We start from the raw sequence: 22,128 nt of genomic DNA, 5'->3' as shown, positions 1-22,128 counted from the left end.
CTGGAAGTTCATCACAGAACCACACCTAGTGACAAGGGAGGCTGAGAATGGAGTCATTTGGCTTCATGGGAAGCATGGCTTCTCGATTCATAGAAATTTAATAGCGAGCACCTCCCAGTAAGCCTGGCTTGAGACTCTTCCCTTCAGGGCTTTGACTACCCCGCTCCATACCAATCTCTTTCACGAGAGCTCTGCTGTGTCCTATGCAGTTTCAGAGCAGAGCCCAGTTACTTTAGGATTCTCCAAATAGCCCATCTCTGCTGTGTCCTATGCAGTTTCAGAGCAGAGCCCGATTACTTTAGGATTCTCCAAATGGCCCATCTCTGCTGTGTCCTGGACGCCATCAGCAAGACAGTGACCCGTACTGGAAACTGGAGATTCCTTCGACTTGCCTCTCTTTCTTTCCACCTCCCAAGTTGTTAACAAGTCTTACTGTTTCATGATGTCTCTTGAATCCTTGTTTCCTTCCTGTCCAGACCTCTCTTCTGACCTCCAGATGAGCATATACAGCTAACCTACCTGACAGTTTGGCTGGGATGTCCAGAGGCATCTCCAAACCGGCCAGACTTTGCCCCCCTCCACCCGATCTCCCTCTTTGATGGTCTCTAGTGTTTTAGTGGATGCCGCTTCACCATCCAGTGAGCTTCATGCCCAGAGTCTGCCTGGATGTGTTTCCTTCTCTCCCCTCTCAGAAGCATCCTAGGTCCCACTCCACGCCCGTCACCATGCCTGCAGTTACTGTCAGGGCCGCTGCTGCAGCCTCCTAACTCCTGACCTTTCTTCCTTCCTTGTAACTCGTTTTGCATATTGAATCAAGGATGATGTTTAAAAATACAAACCTCATCGTATTACTCTCAGTTTAAAACCTCTCAGAGGTCCGTTACTGGTCCGCATCTTCAGATGAGCGTCTTTGCTAAGGTCCATACCTGAATGATCTGTTCCTGTTTCCCATTAAGCCTCACGTCCCATCTCTCCTCCCCTTCATCTTGGAATTTCAGCCTTCTCTCACTTCTTTGATCCTGAACTTCCCACCTCAGGACTCCCCCGGCCCTCCTTTCCCCCCTCCCTCTGTTCTTTCATGCAGGACTATTCACTGAACACCTGCCCCGTAGGAGATTCCACCGCAGACACCAAGGCTGCAAGAGTGGACAAGAGTTTCCGTCTTACCGGGCGGAACAGTCAAGAAACGTGGATAGTCAGGGGGCAGTGATAGGAAAGACAAAGAGAATAAAGCAGGGTGATGTGTAATGAGGGACTTGGGTGAGGAAGGCTGTCCTCTTGGAGAAATGACGGCCTGAGGATGACCAGGAAGGAGTCAGCCACAGGGACGTCTGGGGCAGGTTCTAGACAGCGGGACCTCCCAAGGACAAGATCTCTGGGGTGGGAAGGAGCCTGGCAGAGTTGAGGGACAGAGAGCACAGGAGATGGAGCAGCGGCCAGCCTGTAGAGCCTTCTAGACCCCAGAAAGGAGTTTGGTGCAGATGGATGGTTTCTAATTTTTATGATTTCATTTAGACCTGCTCTGTCTTATATGCGTTTCTCAGCTGTTTTATTCCAAGATGGAGTAAAAGTCTTGTGCGTTTATAAGGCAGAAAACATCAGAAATCTTACAAAGTAGAAATGCACCTATCTATTTCCAGCAGCAGCGACCTCGTGGCCGTTAGGTTGTGGGCAGCATTAGACCAATGCTTCGGATTGAAAATTAGAAAAAAATAAGTCTTGCCAATCTCAGGAGCCCCCGACTTGAGCCCTCGGTGGTCTCCTGTGTCTGTGTCTTCTGTGATCTCAGATTTATCTCGTTTATCCACTTGGTGGCATTGTCATTTCTGCAAGGACATCATACCATTTCTTCATCTGAGGCTCAGCTTTTGGTCAGAATTTAGAAAACACAGGAGGCCCTCTGCACTTATGGGTTCATGTTTTGCAATTTAAAATCTCTGTGGCTCCCTGGGCCAACCCGCAAGCTCTGACCCAGTAATGACTCTTGATTTAACAGGCCCTCGTGGGATGAGGAGGTCCTGGCAGGCGAGCGAGGTGCAGGGAGTGGGACGTGGTGTCATAATGATGATGTTTCGACCCTTGGAGTCTCTCGTCAGATGCCAGCATCCATGAGTTAATTCAGAACGCTTGTTCAGACCTGGGTCTGTACCATATGGCCCTGGAAGCTCAGGCTTTGCTTTTTAAAAAACTTAAATTGGGCTTCCCTGGTGGTGCAGTGGTTGGGAGTCCGCCTGCCAATGCAGGGGACGCGGGTTCGTGCCCCGGTCCGGGAAGATCCCACATGCCGCGGAGCGGCTGGGCCCGCGAGCCGTGGCCGCTGAGCCTGCGCGTCCGGAGCCTGTGCTCCACAACGGGAGAGGCCACGACAGTGAGAGGCCCGCGTGCTCCAAAAAAAAAAAAAAAAAATTTAAATTGCATTCCCAGCATTCTACCAGAGTCAAGAAAGCATCCCTTGTAGTTCAGGAGCAGGGATTGGCCGTGGGGTGGCCTGAGGGTGTGGATTTGGTCTTTGGTGCCTGAGAAGAGGAAGTCTGGCACGAAGGCTTCTGAGTATGTGGTCATCAGCACACACGTAGACTCTGACCTTGGCGGGGACCTGGGAGGTCATCAGATTCATCCCCCTTCCCATCCCACTAGCTTCGGACTGTCTGCAATGTGCCCACCATGTGCACATCCTACCAGTGATGGGGAACTCACTACCTTTCAAGAGAACGTCTTTCATTTTCAGAGCTGCCAGCGTGGTCCATTCATCCATTCTTCAAATATATGGAGCGCATCCTAGGTGCTGGGCAGACAGAGCTCAACAAGAAAGACCAGTCCCTGCCCCGGCGGATGGAGCTCACAGTTACGCAGGGGAGACGGAGGATAGACAATGAATGAGTCATTGTGGGCAGCGGGCAGCGCTCTGTAGGAGACAGAGAGAGCGATGGAATAGCAAGTCACCACTGGGGAGGAAGCAGCTGGTCATGGCAGGCCTCTTCCTGCCAGAGTCCCGTGGATGGAGGCTTATAAGATGGGAGAGACCAGCTGTGTGAAGAACTGCAGGAAGAGAATTCCAGAAGGTGATGGAAGGGCCAGGACCCTGAGGCAGGAAGAGTTTGGTGTGTCCACCAGTGCCAGGCTGGCGTGTCTGAGTGTGCTACAGGCAGGAGAGGACGGGCTGACGGCTCGGGCCATGATGCTGAGAAGGACAGCCCAGCCACACTGAAGGGTTTGGAGCAGAAGAGTGGCGTGACCTGACTTGTGTTTTGAAAGTTCATCCTGGCCGTTAACACTGAGAATGTAGAACGTCAGCAAAGCACTTGGATTTGGGAATCTGTGGCTCAGGGCAGAGGTCTGGGCTGGAAATTCAGATTTGGAGTCATCCGTGTCTACGGAGGGTATTTGATGTCCTGGTGCTGGGGAGTTGATGAGAGGAGAGGCAGAGGAGCAGAGGTGTCCAGAGTGAGTCCTGTGACACTCCAGCAGCTGATGGGTACAGGAGGGAGTTGGCAGAGAGGTTGGGGAGGAGGGGCCGGTGATGCGGGGGAAATGCCCTGGGATGCTGTCATTAACAAATTACATAGCTGAGGCCACGACTGTCCTCTGAATTTCCAGTCGTTTCTGGATGTCTTAATTCATGCCTGGGGGGCTGGACCTGGGTTTTACAGGTTGCAAGCTTGTCCTCAAGGAGTTTAAACGCCCATCGTGTCCCCAGACTGACTTCAAATATTTGGAGGCTGCGGCTTTATCTCCCCAGGGTCTTCCTTTCTCTGTGATGCCTTCTTCTTGCAGTGGCTTTTCTGGTGCTGGTGACAGTCCTTGGCTGTCAGCTGGCTAACATGCTGCCTCTGGATGGCAAGCATGGGCCTCTTGCTGCTTCTCTGCAGATGGCTTGTGGTTTGGCTTGGCAGGTGGACGAGCAGAGAAGGGGGAACTCTCTCCCTTTGCTGTCCCATTCTTCCTCCTTCCTCCCTATGTTCTGTGGATGCCAAACCTAAAGAAGGGCAGCAGGATCCTTTAATTTGTTAGCTTTCAAACATGCTTTTCAACTCCTCAGCACCCCAGTGGGTGGGTACCTGGAGTCCCTGCTTTTCTGCACTGGGTCTGCCTCTTACGAGCTGGTTACCTGGGGCAGGTGCCCTGGTGGCCTAATAGGGTGAGCGTGGAGGTGGGACCTTGAGTAGGCACCCGTCGCATCCCATGTGTCCTGGAGCCTCTTCCTGTTCAGGATATAATTGTGACAGCGGGTGCGGGGAGGGGAACCTTTGAGCCGGGCCTGGGAAATTGGGTAGAACTTCAGTAGGCATGGGGAGGAGAGAAGAGTGGGTGCTTTCCTATGACTGGTGGGCTGGGGGCTCTTAATTTCCATGATGCTTGGCTTCCTTTTTATATTTTAGGATTAAAAAGGAGAGGGGAACCTCTGATTATTTTTATATGGAGAATGCCTTTTAAAGCCAAAGATTGTGAGCCCCCTCCCCCAGGCATACCCTCCTTCCCTGTACATTTCCATCAGCACAGCTTGTGATCGGGCAGTTAAAATGCCTTTCTCCTTTCCACTGTCATTGTCTGTGGCCAAAACCCGCATGTCCAGGTGGCCTGTTCTTAACAACACCAACAAAAATGGTTCTCCAATAAGTCAATTTGGAAAACACCATTTAAAAGTTACCCAGGCTATTTTTTTAATGGTAAGACTTCTCAGAGCTTTGAGTATGTCGTTGTACATTGCAGTGTCCGAGGAGGGAGGTTAATATACTTGACCATGGAAGCCACTCCCTCTGTTTGTCTGTTTAATCAGCAACAAGTCTTTGGGAAACACAGCCTAACCTGGCCCTCCTGTTACTAGAGTTTTCCAACCAGGGAATAGAGGAAGCCTGAAACAGCTGTATATTTTCAGTAACCTCAGAACCTCAATGGCTGTATTATATTCCCCGTTCAAGTCTAAAGACTAGTGAGAATAAGACTTGTGGTATCAAACCACACATATAAATTAGACTCTGGAAAACTAGCTCCTGTGCCCATCAGGAAGCCTCTTGGTTAGGAGGGCAGTTAACTGAGTGACGGTGTCAGGTGCAGCCAGAGCGCCTTGAACTTCTATTCACTAGTCATCAGTCAGAGGTTCTGCTGCAGTTGAAATGCCCTCGTGATTGTGAGTTGAAAGAGCCTCCCCCGTGGCCTTCCTCTTCCGCGTGAGCTCCTGGCCAGAGGGAGCTGAAAGCCCCTGTGTAGCTTTCCCCTCTGGCAAGCATCCTGCGTGGGTCACGGGCAAAGTCAGCCTGAGCCCTGGGCCCGATTTCAAAGCTCCCAGCTGGACTGGATGGGAAGAAGCTGGAGCCCTGGGCGAGGACCACGCGGGGCCCCGTATAGGCTCCCACCGGTGAGCGAAGCTTAACAGCCAAGGCCACCTGGATAGGAGGCAGGCCGCTGGGCAAGTCAGCCGTCTCTGGGATGACATTCATCTCGAGGAGGAAGGAGAGCGGTGGTTTGTGGGATGGCGGTGGGTAGGGTAGCGAGGTTTGGGGGTGGGGATCGGCGGGGATCGAGGCCTGGCGGGTCGCGCGCTTTGGGAAGCAGCACAGCATTATGCAAATGGGCGGCACTTACTCCTGCAGTGGTGACTCACCCCCACGGCCTCTTTCCTCCTGGCTTGGCTACCCCCAGTTTATCCTCTGACTCAACGGCCACCGTCCTTCCGTTCACTTCCGGAAAACCTGTTCTCTCTATGGAGTCAGAGAGCTTTTATGAACTGCCTGAGTGGAATGCAAGGTGGGGAGGGGCTGCCAGGGGCGTGGCTCCAGGCTGGGAGTGAAAGAGGCACAGGAACGCAGCGGGGCTGGTGCACTGAAGAGGGCTGCATCCCTTCCGAGCTCTTAGCTCACCAGATCTAGGCCCTGGGCTAAGAATACAGCTGAGGGGGCAGATGTATTTCCTTCATTGCTTAGCTGCCGCTGGGGCAGGAATCTGACCTTTGGTCATTGGGCATCTCCAGCTTTCCCTTCTGCGGGGGGAGTGGGTGTGCTGGCAGCCACGGCCTGGCCCACGTCAGAGAGCTGTCAGCAGCCCTATTACCTGGCATGCGCATGAGAACAGCAGGTCTGCGAAAGGCTTTTAATTCCTGTGCTTGGCACCAACGTTCGAGGTTACAACGCTGCCCCCGGGGATTCCACGAATAGTTCTCGGGCGCTGATCATGGGCTCTGCTAACGACCCTGAACTTGTGGTTTGGGAGAAAAGAGTATCACTGCCTTGGGGCTTGGGTAGAAGTTCAGACTCGCCACTTGGCACGGTGGTCTCACGTGAAGGTTGATGTGTATGAAACAGGACTGCAGTGGACGGGGCTTTCCCTTCCGTCCAGGTCTCTCCACTCTAACAATTGTTTTCTGTATGTCGGATGTGCTTGTCTGTAGCAGAGGCTGGCAAACGATAGCCTGCAGGTCCAGTCGGGTCCACGGCCTGATTCTGTAAATAAGATTTTATCAGGTGAACAGGCCACACCCACTCATTTACATATCGACTAAGGCTGATTTTCTGCTAAGGTGGCGAACTTGAGTAGTTGCCACGGAGACCGTATGGCCTGCGAAGCCTAAACTATTTACAACCTGACTCGTCACAGATAATTTGCCAACCTCTGCGCTGAAGATCCCGTATGAAATGATAGCAGAGTTGTATTAAAATACTTTTTGGTGTTCCTGTTGGCACCTTATAATAACATGGCTTATGTGGACACGGTTGTCCCCGTTATACATGTCCTTGGTGCGGCCCAGGTGGAGATGCCCCAGGTACCATCCTGGAACAGTCTGTAGGTGCTCATTTACCCTGCCCCTCAGCTCAGCCTTTTCACGGGGTTATTTGTATTGTACAGAGCTTTTATATCAACACTTTTATTTGATCGTTACAACAATCCTCTGAGATAGTTAATCCCACTTGTTACAGGAGAGGGATTCGGGGGCAAAAATATGCAAGTAGCCGGTTAAGCCGGGGGTACCCAGGCCTGTTCTGTTGGAGGGCGTGGCCTGAGCACGGCTGGGACCACAGCCTGTGGGTTTAACACACGTACTGTCAATATCATTCCTTGCTGAAGAAATCTTTACATCTCATCTTGATTTCTTTATCCAAGGGATTATCTGGGATACTATTTTAAAATGTCCCAATTTATGTTGGCTGGTTTGTTTTGAATTTCTACTTTCTGTTTGCCTTAAGTTGTGTTTACATCATGTCTGCTTTTTTTTGAGATTTATTGAGATTTTTTGGTTGTTGCCTGATGCGTGGTTTGCAAGACTGTCCCATGTGTGTTTGCAAATAATTCGTAGTCTTTGTTAAAGGGACATACATGGCCTACATAGCTATTAAACTGAATTGGTTAACGCTGTAATACAAATAATCTATATCTTACCGTATTTTGATCTACTTGCTTTATCTATTCTGAGAGAGCTGTGCTTAAATCTTCCACTAGGCTTGTTATTATCGATTTCTTCTCACATTTCAGTTATTTTTTGCTTTATTTTTTTTCCAGGCCATGCTATTATATGCATAGAAATTTATGACTTTTATTTCTTCATGATAAACTGGATCTTTCCTCACTGGCCATTTTCCTCTTTTTCAATTTGAATCCCGTCCGCCTGATGCTATTATTACTGTACGTTTTTGTTAATATTTGCCTGGTGTCTCTTTTCAAAATCTTTTGATTTTCAACTGTTGTTGGTTTTAGGTATATCTCTTGTATCAGCTACAAATGACGTAATTCAAGATGGAGTTCCACATCTTATAATGAGTGACCTGAACCCATTCACACATGCTGTGATCGATAGAGCTGGACTTGTTCTCAGCGTGTGTGTGTGTTACTTATTGTGCTTAAGGTTGAAAACTTGCTTCTTCAACTCTGTATCCCCAGAACAAACCAGAGAGCTTGGCTCAAAACAGAAGGTGTACAGCCAAGACCCATTGAATAAAAACTTCCTTGACTTCCTGATTGGGATCTGATGTGAGAAACAGCTTACGGAAAGCTAACTCAATTGTAATGAGCTTGGCACTAAAATTCAAGTTCCTGGTGAAAGAGTTTCGAGAAGAATTTCATTACGTTATTAAATCTAAGGGACTTCTCCTATTGATGTAGGCTTAACATGTATGATTTTGAGTTTTCTCTAAATATGAGGTCTGGCGGAAGTTTCCTGTTGTTAATGATAGGTAAAGACTTTAGGAAAAGATCTCAGAATCAGAGAGGGAAATCTAGGATGTCACCTGCCCCAGCTGTGCCCCTTCTGAGGGTGTGCCTTGAAGGCCACTCTGCAGCAAAATAGAATCACTGTTTTAGTTCTAGATTTGGGGCTCAGATTTCTTTGTTTCCAGCTTCACCTACCAAAGTGCTGGATAATTGCTTTATTACAAAAAAATGACATTATGGCAGCACTGGCTTTGTTGCAGATCACTCCTCCAGAAGAAGTGCTACGCTGGGCATAGTGGTTCAATTAGAGATACAAAAATGAAGCTGGGATGGCTCACAACGCATTAGACATCCTTTTCGAACCTTAATTGACAAAGAAATTGCAAAGATAAACGAAGTGTATAGTCCATCACGGTGGAAAGAACACTAGACTAGAATCAAGGGCCTCCCAGCTTTGGCTGTGCCAGTGGGGCTCATCCAGACATCTCTGGAAATCTCGGTCAGTACAAAGGGGTGGGTTAGTTGATCCCTCAGGCTTCTTCCAACTCTAAAATGCTTCCAGTCTCAGTCTGGAAAAATGTCTGTGTCTGTGAGACTCGAGTCACAGTTACCCCAACCAGTACCCTTAAAATTCTGCCTTGAGCCACTCGCAGCTCAAACCAGGTTCACCTCTGTGAGTTATTGGACGTCCCTGGCAGCCCAGTGGTTAAGACTCTGTGCTTCCACTGCGGGGGCCTGGGTTCGATCCCTGAATGGGGAGCTAAGATCCCGCATGCTGCGTGGTGTGGCCAAAAAGAAAAAAAAAAAAAAGGGAACATCTTCGCGAGTTATTGATGATAAACCATCGCGATTTCACAGCTTTTTCTACTGTGTTGAGCACTGGTGTGTGTTTTTCTAAGCCAAGGCCCATTAATCCATTACTGAGTGGAGAGGATCAAACCTGGGTCTTCTCTAATTGACCTTTCTTGTTGAGAGCAGTGCCCACCCCAGTGATTCTCAGGTGCTTGGAAGGAAGGATGCAGGCGACAGGTTGGCAGGGCCCCTGGAGGTCTCCTGGGGGCACACTGCAAGTTCCCCTCTCTGGTGTTAAGCCCAGGTTGTTGCCTCTTGTCTGTTCCTTCCTGAAATGACCTTCATTTGCAGTAGATGGTGAACTACAGAGTTCCCTTCCTTGCCTGAATTTCAGTTGGGTGCCTGGAGATTTGATCTAAGGCTGGGGGTTCAGCAAAGATGAGGAAGGGTCATCCGTGGTGCTATCTGATGGTCGGACTGAGCACCCACTGCTCTGAGATCAGCGTGACTGAGGGAGAGCAGAGGCATTCATAGCTAAATAAAGCATGCTCTTCCCATCAGCATTTTCTTGCGACTTTCTACAGAATTAGTCTTGGCTCCAATAGCATTTGCGTCTTCCCAGCCATCCCCACGGTCTCTCTGTCTCCTTGGGGGATGCTAATATTTTGAACAGTGGTTTGGAACTATTCTCAGAATCCAGGGACTCCAAGAAGCCCTTCGAACCCCCGAGGGCAGGGAGGGAGGAGGCAGAGGGCGGGGCTCAGAGCCCCTTGAACACACGCACATCTGTGTAAGTAACACATTTGGCTAGAAGACTGGAAGGGAATTCAATGTATTTTAACTGGAGTTTAACTCCTTGCGGTGGGACTAGGTAGTGTCTTAGAGCCTTTTCTTAAAACGTCTACAATTAAACACGTTTTAATACCTTTTTTTTTCCCTCCAAAAGAAAGCAGGAAATAAAGAATGACTTTTAAGAGTGGGAAGGTGGATAGTCCGACTTCTGTTCACAGGAGGGATGCGGCTGCTGCCCGGGGCGGGTGGGTGGGGGTGGGTGGGGAGTGGCTTTCAGCTGTCCTGGTGCTCCGGGCCCCGCCCCCCGCGGCAGAGCCCCGCCTCCCCGCGCCCCACGCCCGGGCTTTTCCTAACCCAGTGTCTCTCCCTCAGAATGGCTGCAGTCTGTCCAGGCCACCATGATCCTGTCCATCATCTTCAGCGTTCTGTCCCTGTTCCTGTTCTTCTGCCAGCTCTTCACCCTCACCAAGGGGGGCCGGTTTTACATCACCGGAGTCTTCCAGATCCTTGCTGGTAAGTCGGAGATGACTGAGTCCATGAGGGGGCTGGGCACCCCCAGACTGCAGCACGATCCGTCAGAAGGGCGTGGCTCAGAATGACTGGCGTGCAGGAGTCCTCCCCGTGGATGGATTTCATACAGCACAGGTGTGTGTGTGTGTGTGTGTGAATCTGGGAACTCTCCACTTCTCCATGGAACGGGGTGCATAGGAAACAGGGCTAGGGGTTCTGGAAGGAGGGTCCCTAACCTGTGGCGGAGCTACAGTTTGGACATATCATCAGAGGTAAATGCTGAGGATGTCGGTAGAGCACAGGCCAGTCTTGAGGGTGGATTTCTGTAGCTCACGTTATGCCCCGGGACCATCCCTGCTTCAGCACGGAAATGGCCCCGATCTGCTGCCGAGGTTGCTCTCAGGTACCTGTCGCCTACCTCTAAGCAGTGATGGAGTCACCTGAAAAATTCTTACTCTCCTTTACTCTGGCCCCTGGAGTCCACCAGCCTCCGACTTACTGGTGTCTTCCTTTCGGCATGTGTAACACACCATCGGTTCCAGGTTATCGACACGCACCGTGTGCAGAGTCCTAGATGTGACGCCTTCCAGCTCTTGTCTCTGGATTCTGGCCGTTGTCTCACTTTGTTTCCTTTTATCCTTCTGTCCGTTGATGGCCAGTGGACTGAGTCAGCAGAGCACTGGAGAGACATAGGAAGCAGGTGTGGTGGATTCTACACTCCAGGCTAATAACTCTTAAAATCTGTATGTGCCAGAGTACGTCTGGGGACTGTGAAATGTTCTCAGTTCTGGCCCCTGAGTGGGCAGGGGTGTAGCATCTCTTGTTTAGTTGCTGAAGCACCACCATGACTCATGAGCAGTCATTGGAGGGTTGAAAACAGCGCACAAGTCCTGGATGGATGGATGGATAGACAGGTGGATGGATGGGCAGGCAGAGCTCATGGCTTACATAGGTTTGTATGGCAAGACACAACCTGATTTTGAATGTCGATGACCCTTTTCTAGAAGCCAGAGACTTATGCTTTACTGGAAAAAGTAAGTAAACTAGAGAACCATTTCTCATCAAATTCCTAAATACAACATGTCAATGTGCACCATTTGGAATTTCAAAACCAAACAGTGCTTTGCTACTTGATTTTATCAAGGTTTTATTATATCAGCCAAGCTTCTGGGAGTGTTGCCAGCTTTGCTAAATTACCAATTCTTCAGTGAGATATCATCTCTGGGTACATCAGGAGCAGTGATCATTATTCACCCCATTTCCAGAAGTAGCACAGAAAACTAGACTATATTCTGGGATTTCCTTTTAGGCTCCCTGTTTGCAGTTTGATATCAATGGTGATCCTGTCCATGGTATCAATGATTATATCCTCAAGAAAAAGTGATATAAAATACTTATATTTGATCTATATGCACTTGTTATTTTACTGATAAAGAAACTGAGACTGGGAGGGCTAAATGAACACGTAGCTCATGCAAGGACACCGGGTGCCCCCATTTCTTCCCATCCCACGTGGACTGAATACATTTAGAGATTCAGAATCCACCCGAGTTTTTAAGGAATGCAACATCCAAGGCAGAAACTGCTTCTGATATGATCTTTCATTGAACCTGACTGACCGTGGAAGATGAGTTCAAATCTACCCCATTTATGATTCTCAAGTTCCCAAACATCTGTGAGGAATGAGTCTACACCACCAGGACTAGTCAGACTGGAAACACTGGACAGAGCGAACTTACTTTTGAAGGGACATCTCAGGGCAGGGAGTGCCTCATCTTCATTTTTCCAACTGAGATATTTTAGCTTAAAATTCTCTAACGTTGTCTTTTTAGCAAGGTCATTTTCGGTCAAAAACCAAAGTCCAGAGATAAGTACTTCGTTCAACCCAAACGCTCTTAGGTACTGAGATTTTGCTAATCTTCCAAAGTTTGTTTACTCATTCCTCCTCGTTTCACTGTTTGGATTCTTCTCCAAACTCAGTCCAAGCCTTCTAGAACTCTGCCATGAAAACCTCCGGATATAGAAGCACATGGTTTGTTCTTGCGTTATCCCCTTCAAATCTAGCTTCTTATCTCTCCCGAGACCTAGTTTTCGGTTATCGGTTTGTCAGTTTAGCGGTCCATCTGTGAATAGGAAGTTGTCTGGAGGTTGAAGTGTTGATCCAGAGTAGCGGTTGTACTTTGTACGTCCTAAGAATGTTCTGTGCTTGTTCCGTCCGGTCAAAAGGACCTGAGAAAGCTAGTCTTCTAGAAACCTCAGCTCTCTAGAATGTTGTGTTTGAACTTGCTGTAGGGTCTTCCTACTAAACTTGGGATTTAAGAGAGTGGGGACTTCCCTTAGAGATTTCCAGACTTCAGTGTCTGACAACCCTGCTCATGTGTGTTTCCTATCTCACGGCCTATGAAGGATTCAGTAACTAGAGAGACAGTTAGGGAAGGGCTGTTGGGGGTGAGAAATTACCCCTTAATATCAAGGAACAAATCAGAAAAGCAAAAACAATCAGAAAACAAAAAGGAGAGTAGAAAGGAGGGAGGGAGGGAGGGAGGAAAGAAGGAAGGAAGGAAGGAAGGAAGGGAGGAGCCCTTCCATCATGGGATGTGCAATCTACAAGTGGGTTGTGGCCACCGTAGCTGCGATCCACGCAGGGCAGATGCTTCTTGAAGCACTGAAGCCTGTTGTGTGGAAGCCTCCAAACTATGCTGAGTGTCCCAGGGGCTGTCAGGGCCGGATCGTCTCTGCGTAGCTTCCTTCTGGAGGGCCCAGCTGTGGACTTTTTAAACACACGCGTGAGCATGCAGGAAGGGCAGGTGAAAGGCGTGTGGGGCTCTTTGGCTGATTGCAGACTTGGGAGCCGTCTCTGCCTGGCTCTAGATGACTGACTTGCCTGTGCTTGTGGGGCTGCCTGTCTCACTGCATCATCTCTTCTCCACTTATATAAGCTGCGAGTCTCACCTTTAAGAACTGTCTTTCCTTGATTACATACTTCTTAGGTTGGCTGCTTCTTTTTTTTTTTTTTTTTTTTTGCAGTACGCGGGCCTCTCACTGCTGCGGCCTCTCCCGTTGCGGAGCACAGGCTCCGGACGTGCAGGCTCAGTAGTTGTGGCTTACGGGCCCAGCCGCTCTGCGGCATGTGGGATCTTCCCGGACCGGGGCACGAACCCGCGTCCCCTGCATCAGCAGGTGGACATTCAACCACTGCGCCACAAGGGAAGCCCAGGTTGGCTGCTTCTTGAAGACGTTTTAAGAGGCTCCGTCATCTAGTTGGGTGCTCCTCAATCTCAGCTGCAGACCATAATCACCTTTTGTGAGAAAGGGGGTGCTTTTAAAAAACGCTGGTGCTCAGGCTTCATCCCCAGAGAGTCTCATTTAAGAGTTCTTGGGGGCTTCCCTGGTGGCGCAGTGGTTGAGAGTCCACCTGCCGATGCAGGGGATACGGGTTCGTGCCCCGGTCCAGGAAGATCCCACATGCTGCGGAGCGGCTGGGCCCGTGAGCCATGGCCGCTGAGCCTGCACGTCCGGAGCCTGTGCTCCGCCACGGGAGAGGCCACAACAGTGAGAGGCCCGCGTACCGCAAAAGAAAAAAAAAAAAAAGAGTTCTTGGGCAGGGCTGCTCCCTGGTGACTCTGATGTCCATCCAGAGTTGGGCACCACTGTTGCAGCCATTAACCTGCCCTAATCCCACTGTAAGTTCTTCTAGGATGATTTACAGAGCTCATCCTATCCACGAGCCATCAAGTCTTCTAAACCCTCTTCTTAGAGAAGGACCGTCCTGATCCTGTATCTGGATTTTGGAGTCATTCTTATTTTCAGGACCTGCAGCCATCTGTTCCCAGACAGTGCTTACCCTGGCCCCGGCTCTGTTGGGTTGAGTGGCACAGGATGGGAAAGCATCACGGAGATACAGACTATGTTTTGATTTATTTCACGAGTCACACCCAGCGGCGAGCTCCACGCACACCTCCTAGAACGCCCTGAATGTCCCACTTGTTGGGTGACTGGGTAATGTGTTCCCTTGGCAGAATTAAACTCAGGCCACCTGTGTAGTTTCTGTGATTGTGTTTATTGCGATTACGAGGAACAGCAAGGATGGTAGGAAACTCCTTTTAAAGTGACTTTTACTTTTTCTGTTTGTTTTGTTCCTTTTCTTTCATACACATTGAGGTGGGTAGAGAGCATTTAGAATGAAAATCTGGGGGAGGAATAAAAGCCCAGTGCTCTTCCTGTTCTGAGTGGTTCCAAGACACCTTAAGTCGGAGACCACGTTAAGAAACACCAGTTCTGGGCGAATCATCCCAGATGTTGCCCTGGCTGGGCCCAGATGGGCATCTAGTAATGCTGTGGGCGATTTGCAAGGCTGCAGGAATCACACGGAGGCTGAGAATGGAAAGGGGGCTGGCGGCACAGAGGAGGCTCGGTGTGGGTGGGACAGAGAGCCCAGTGCTCTCCGGGTAATGGACCTTCCAGCATCTTCCTTCTCTACCTTGTGGCCTGAAGGGTGAGGTGGGGAGAGACAGGGGCCTCGCTCACGGAACGAGCTCCAGGGAGGCGCTCCCACTGCCCATCTCGGTGGTCTCCCCCAGTGCTCACTCCCTAGCCAGCCCCACCCAGGCTCCTGGCTTCGCTCCAGGCTCTGAGCTGCTTCGGCAGAGGTCACGGATGTACACGGACGGCCATTTGCTGACTCCCTCCCCTGCTTTCGATACTGTTGCCATCTCTCCCCTTGAAACTGTACTTCCTCAGCTTGCAAGACCATTTCCCCAAGTTCCCTAAGTTAACCCACCAGGCAGTCACGCCAGAGCCGCCCACCCCCACCCCAGTCCACCACCGGCTCCTCCATCGTGTGGCATCACACCTAGATATTGTGCTCATTTCTTTTCTTTTACTTGCAAACACCATTGCTGGGCAAAAGCCAACTCACGCACCTTCCTGTCCCCGATCTTGGCCCCACCTCTAAATCTGGGGCGGTCTTTCTGGACACGCCTCTGATCCTGTTTCTCCTCCACAAAAGCTGTGCTTCCCTCCACAACCTCGTCAAGTGCCCTGGTGGCCCTCTCTTCCAGCCTCCATCACAGAGACTCTGAGTGGGACCCGCTGGTGGTGTCCACGGGGCCCTCCGTCCTCCTTGCCGCGCTCGTGGTCTCCCTTCTATCTGGGATTTCCTTCACACCTTTCAGCACCTGGCCACCTCTTCCACATCCTTTAGACCCCGGTCAAGCCCCGTGTCCCCTTTCAGGATTCCCCAGGCCCCTGATCGATCTGTGCTCTCAGGGCATCCGGTGTGTTTCTCTCTCCTTTCCTTGGAATCACATCCTACTCTCTTGGAAGTCTCTACTGCCGTGTCTGTTTCCAGATGACACTCACCTTGAAGGTGGGGACCACGTCTTGTGGATCTCAGTGCACTCAGCGTCCAGAATGGTACCCGCACATGCCAGGTGCTTATTCCATGTTGACTGAACCGAACAGAATGGAGATGAGGAAGCCTAGAGAACCCCCTCCCTTCCTTCCTCTGCCTTTGGTCTCTTGGGGACTCCCTTCTAAAGATGCCGGGCTCTGATTGTTCACCTGTGGCTGCTGTCACCATTAAAGGGGGCTCGAGGCCTGGTCTTCGGGGAGCATGTCTAGTGATGCAGACCCAGCCATGCTGAGGCAGGGGGGGAACTCTTGGGAAGTCTTGAGCGGCCAGCATTTCTGTGTTGTCTGGACAGGGTCAGTGCCTTTCCACGTACAGCTGACCTTTGCTCCCAGACGCAGGCCCCTCCCTGCTCATCTCTGGGGAGGGCAGCACACCTGCGTGTAGTCGGTGGCCTCACTTACCTTCTCCACGGAGACCTTCAAAAACGCACCTCCACCTACGGGTGGCCAAGAACGCGAATCACAGTCCCTTTACTGGGAGAAGTGTTTGACTTTTCGGGACTCACTACCTGCTCTGTATTCCGGGGCACGTCTGTTGCTTTGCATACAGACAGCCTTGTAATGATACATTCCCTAAAGCATCCGTCTCCCGACAACAGTAATTATAAAGTGTGTATCCTCTTATCCTCTTGTTGACTTTGCAAGTGTACAAGCGTCTGGATTCTTGAAGCGAAGCATAAATCCCTCTACTTCTGAGATACTCCCAGGGCGAATGCCATATAATTAAGCCACTGAGTTAGTCACTGCACTTGTGTGTCCTGTCTCTCTCGCTCCCCCCAGGTCATAGACAAAGTGTTTTTTCTTTGCTATTTTCTCTTTGCTGGGGAAATCTGGACACAGCTGGTCCACGCAGCTATCACTACATTTCTCATGCTGCTGCTGGCTAGACACACGCCCCATTTGAAAGATGATGGGCACTGTCTTGCCCTTCAGATGCTCTGCTTACATCTCACTCTCTCCCTTGCTCTTGCCTCGCCTTTGAGGCTCTGCCATCATTAGGTAGGTCAGATATAGCCTAAGAGACAGGCAAGAATTAGCACTTTGGAGAGGTGAGCTATAGACCTTGAGGTCCAGCAGATTGAAACCGCAGTTTCCCTCCTGTGACCGTTGGCCAGCTATGACTTCCCCGCGGAAACAGATGTCTTCCCGTCTCCCGGGCTATCTGTAGGTGGCAGGTCCTGGAGCTGATGCCCCTGTGGTCCCAAGACTGTTGTGTGGCTCTCTCGACGGGGGCCAATGGAGTGGGTGTTTTCTCTCTCTGACTTGCAGAAGGACAATCTTATCGGGGCAGTGAATGTTACACAGTCCCACTTCTGCACTTTGTTCAAACAGAGTCGCAGTGTCCAGTTAAATAACCCAAATAGCAGTGAGGTTAGATGTAGGTGGTCCGGGCCTTGGGGGGCTCTGGACCCACAGGCATCCCACATGCGTTCTGGACTTATAATAGAGTCAGTCAGAGCCTGTCAAAGCCCCTGTGTTCAGGAGCGGACAGAGCAGGCTTTGTGCCGCTCTGGGCTGGGGTGCTCACGTCACTGGACTCCTCCCTGCAGGGATGCTGACCGTCACCGTGGGCATGGACCGTCACGCTTGAACTTGCCTGCTTTGTGGGGTCTCAGGTGGAGGATTTTCTTGTCCCTCCACCAAGGCTGTGTGGTAGACAAGGAAGGGGTTGCCTGACCTGCCTGCAGATCTGATACCCTTTCACCTTTGTTTGGGCTTTAGACCAACCTTGGGGGACCAAGAACAGTTGAAAGGGACCAGGCACCACGCAGCTTGCCCGTGACCACCTCCTCTCTCTGCAGCGTCCTTCCCCCCTTTCCTCTCCCCGTGTTCTTCTGTCTGCCTAGTGGTGCCCGTGGGCGTTGCTTGCTTGGTCTCTGATGTAGCGATCCTGCTAAGGAGGTCAGCATGGAGTTCCGCCCCTGTGCTCGGCGTGAGTGCCGCTCAGATAACGGTGAGGTGTCCCTTTCCCTGATTTCAGAGAATGCCGCCACCCATCTGTGGAGTGGTTTACCGGCTTCCAGGGGCTCCCACACCCAGCCATCCTTGCAAAGACATAGGTGGGCTTCTCTTGCCACCCGAATTCTCGCTGGGCCCCTCGTGTCAACTGGCAATGGGTGACGGTTAAAGGAAATGAGGAGGAAAGAGGAGGGGAGACCTTGGAAGCCATGGTCTGGGTCACATAGATTGGACGCAGAGAGCAGATCGTTTCCTGGATTCCGGTGCCTTTGAGCCCCTCCTGTCAGTTCTGGATCTGGTGGCAGATTCCTGCCTGAGATCGATGTGCCCTCTCTTCCTGCAGCCCGTATCCTTCTCCCTAAGAAGGAGAGAAGGGTGCCCTGGTGTGTGTGTGTGTGTGTGTGTGTGTGTGTGTGTGTGTGTGTGTGTGTGTGTGAGGTGGGGTCGAGTCTGGGAGGAGAGCAGGGTGGGTGGGGCAGGTGCTCCGGGTCCCATGGAGTCTGGTTTGGGGGTGGTGCAGGGTCCCCGCTCCATGACCCCTCCTGCCCCCAGCTGGTCCCTCTCCTTCCCAGGTCTGTGTGTGATGAGCGCGGCATCCATCTACACGGTCAGGCACCCGGAATGGCATCTCAACTCGGAGAACTCCTACGGCTTTGCCTACATCCTGGCTTGGGTGGCCTTCCCACTGGCCCTCCTCAGCGGCGTCATCTATGTGATCTTGCGGAAACGTGAATGAGGCACCGGGACAGGACGTCCGAGGGTCTGAGCGCACGCAGGGAGGGAGGAAGTAAACCAGAAGCCAGGAAAAAAAAGGAGCTAGCCAAAAAACCCAAACTCAAACCAAACCAAACAGAGAGCAGGTGCGGGGGGTGGTTAGTGTTGATTGAAGATGTATATAATATCGACGGTTTATAAAACCTATTTATAACACTTTTTACATATATGTACATAGTATTGTTTGCTTTATGTGTTGACCATCAGCCTTGGGTTGAACCTTAAAGTAGCTAAGGAACTTGACATCCTAACCGTATAATCAAGCTCAGTTTTTTTGTTTGTTTGTTTTTGTTTGTTTTGCCCAGAAATAAAATAAGTCCATCTTGCCCCTTCCCTTTCGTCTGAAAGAAGATGCCTCCCTCCCACTCCACCTCATTTAGAAAACCAAAGTGTGGGTAGAAACCCCAAATGGCCCAAAGCCCTTTTACTGTGGGTGACCCAGTGTGTCACACACAGACATGCACTGCCCACGCCTCTGTGTGCAGCCTTACCTGCACTCGGACAGAACCCCCAAACTGGAGCCCTCGGAGAATCACGGCTTGTGGCTTTGGAATACTTGCCCTTGAAGGGGGGTGTCCCGGTCACGCATCTAGGTGAGAAATTGGTGACAACAAACCTACGAAGTGGTGCTATGTATTTACCATTCCTTGTGATCACTAATCGTCTAAACGCCTCACTGGAAATTCAGTTAACAATTTTACAGCATGAAGTCGAACAGAGACCTGAATAATTCTGTGTAAGATAAATGGTTTATAACCACATTTGTACCTAGCTAGGCTGCTGTTATTACTATAATGAATAACAAACCACCGCCTTTATCACTCCCACGTTTTCCTTATGGTCGGAGCATCAGGACAAGCTTCTAGACCCCCTGGGACAGTGGTTCCTGGGATGCAGCACGGTCTAGACTGTCCTCTGACTCCAAGGACTGTCTGGCAATGACTCGTACTGGCCACCAACTGTAGATGTATATACGGTGCCCTTCTGATGCTAAGACTCCAGACCTTTTTTTTTTTTTTTATATATTTTTTGCTTCGCTTTTTCTGATTTTATACCAACTGTGTGGACTAAGATGCATTCAAATAAACATCAGAGTAACTCACTGAGCTCTCGTGGGTTTTTGTGGGTGAGGGTGCGAGGTGCGTGTCGGAGCAGAGGGAAGAGGGTCACGGAGCCGCTGTTGGGCAGATGACCTGGGTTGCTCTGGCGTCTTTGGACATCCGTGATGGAAGGGCTTCTCCCTTCCAAGGTTTCCAGCAGAGACCCGCTTTCTCTCTTTTGACTCGGATAGATTGGGTAAAGTGGCACAGATGGCCACAAGGTGATTGAAAAAACTGGGAATTTCACTTTACGTGCTTGAACTTTGAAACTACACATGTTTATGTCATAAGGTTTCTTTTATAGCATTTAACTAAAAATAAAAATTAATAATTAAGAACAAAGAAGAACAGAAATGGCCCAAATCTCACCATTTAGGTAACACTTTTGGCATTAAAAAAAGTAATATACATCCAGGATCATGACATGCGAAAGCCTCTTTTCCCCCTCTTTTCCATAGTCTCTCGCCAAAGGTAACCAGAAGACATAGTTTATGATTTCTGCCAGGAAAAAATGCAGTGCCCACACAGATACATCCATTCAAGTATTTGTAAAATTTACGCAAAATGGAGAAAAATACTCACGTTATTCTGCACCATGCTGTTCTTCTCACCTAAGGATATAAATTGGAGATCTTTCTATAGGAACATATACCTTATTCTATTTTTAGTGAGCTCTGTTTCAGTCTTTCCAAATCTGCATAGTATTTCACTGTGTAGCTGCACATTTATTTACCAGTCCCTCAATGATAAACACTTTGATTGTGTCCTGGTTTTTATTATTACCCAAAATGCTTCAGTGAACATGCTTACACATGAATATTGGTGCATTTTAAGAGTACATCCAAGTGCTAAATTCCTGGTAAGGATATTACCAAGACAAAGGGCATGCATATTTTTAAGAAGTATAATAGGTATGGCCAACTTTGCCTCCAGAAAAATTGGACCAACTCTGTGCTCTTTTTCTACACATAACTCACGGGGGCTGCCCCAAACAGAGGCATGTTAAACTAAAAAATCTTGAGTAGAAACAGGTACTTGCTACCAGTTCCTTTGCAAGTGGTTGTGGTGGATCTCCCGTCCACGGGCCAGTCTTTCTGATCTGGGAACCCGTCTGCCGTAGTTTATTCTAAGTGTGAAAATACTTGCAGATCATGTATCTGGAAAAGGACTTGTATTCAGAATATACATAAAGAACTCTAACACTCAATATTAAACAGACAAATAATCCAATTAAGATGTGGGCAAAGGACGTGAATAGATTTTTTTTTTTTTTTTGCGGTACGCGGGCCTCTTACTGTTGTGGCCTCTCCCGCTGCGGAGCACAGGCTCCGGACGCGCAGGCTCAGCGGCCATGGCTCATGGGCCCAGCCGCTCCGCGGCATGTGGGATCTTCCCGCACCGGGGCACGAACCCGTGTCCCCTGCATCGGCAGGCGGACTCTCAACCACTGCGCCACCAGGGAAGCCCATGAATAGATTTTTGTCCAAGGTATATATGCAAATGGCCAGTAAGCAACTGGAAAAAATGTTCAACATCTTTGGTCATCAGGGAAATGCAAACACAAACCACAGTGAGATACTAGTTCATACCCACTAGGTAAGCTCAAATCAAAAAGTCTGATAATAACACAGGTTAATGAGGAGGTGGAGAGATTGGAGCCCAGATACACCGCTGGTGGGAATGGAAATGGTTCAGCAGCTTTGGAGAATACTGTCCGTTCCTCAAAGGGTTAAGCATAGCAACCCTATGACCCTATGACCCAGCAATTCCTCTTCTAGGTATTTATGCAAGAGACATGAACAAATGTGTCTGAGCAGGAACTTGTACGTGGATGTTTATGGCAGCATTAATTATAACAGTCAAAAGATGGAAACAGACCCAAAGTTCATCAGCTGATGAATGAGTTAACAAAATGTAGTCTATCCACATGCTTTCTCCGTAAAAAGTAATGAGGTACTGCTACGTGCGACAACATGGATGAACCTGGGAAATCTTATGCTAAGTGAAGGAATCTGGTCATAAAAGACTGCATATTACACGATTGAATTTCTATGAAAATCCAGAACTGGGAAATGGATAGGGACAGATTTGTTTAGAGCTGGGAAAGGGCGGATGAGGATGTGGGGCTGCAATACCTAACAAGTAGGATGTTTCCTTCTGAGTGATGAAATGCTCTAACATTGTGATGATGGCTGTACCTCTTTTCACAGAGGCGAATATACTAAAAACCAATGAACTGTATATTTCAAATGGGTCAATTGGATAGTAGGAGAATTATATCTCAATAAAGCTCCTAAAAAAGAAAAGAAAAGGGACAGCTGTTTGCTCTAGCCCTTGCTAATTTTCTCATTAGGTCTGTTCTTTCTGTTTGGAAAGTAGTCACCTTTTATTTTTTGTGCTTTCAGATGTATATTTTAAAGGGATGAGATTCTTATTCCTTCTGAGCGATATAAAGCAAAACAGGATATTAGAGATGAACGGTTAACATAGCTCTTCACTCACAGAATCTTGGGTTTTCCCAGAGGGTTGTTTTGATGACATTTATTTTCCGTCCTTGAGCTCTTCTGAGAAATACTGCAATCTTAGGAATTTGTAGCAATGGAGTTTTGGTTCGAAACTGCCCTCCTAGCAGCTGCTTTGTGTTTTGCAT

General features: G+C 49.5%; 1 protein-coding gene across 2 annotated transcripts in view; it reads left to right on the top strand.

The window, feature by feature from the left end:
- Positions 1-19,481, top strand: part of PMP22 (peripheral myelin protein 22) — a 28,759-nt gene extending 9,278 nt beyond the window's left edge. For both annotated transcript variants that reach the window (XM_004266822.4, XM_049701759.1), the window contains 2 exons: positions 10,096-10,236; positions 18,177-19,481. In XM_004266822.4, coding sequence (XP_004266870.1) covers positions 10,096-10,236; positions 18,177-18,340 — 305 coding nt within the window. In that variant the 3' untranslated portion in view covers positions 18,341-19,481. The remainder of the gene's footprint in view (positions 1-10,095; positions 10,237-18,176) is intronic.
- Positions 19,482-22,128: the final 2,647 nt, after the last annotated feature.

This window comes from Orcinus orca, chromosome 19 (assembly GCF_937001465.1).
Source record: "Orcinus orca chromosome 19, mOrcOrc1.1, whole genome shotgun sequence".
NCBI classification, from domain to species: Eukaryota; Metazoa; Chordata; class Mammalia; order Artiodactyla; family Delphinidae; genus Orcinus; species Orcinus orca.
Note: the sequence above shows the minus strand (reverse complement) of the source record. Positions and strands in the feature narration are given on the sequence as shown.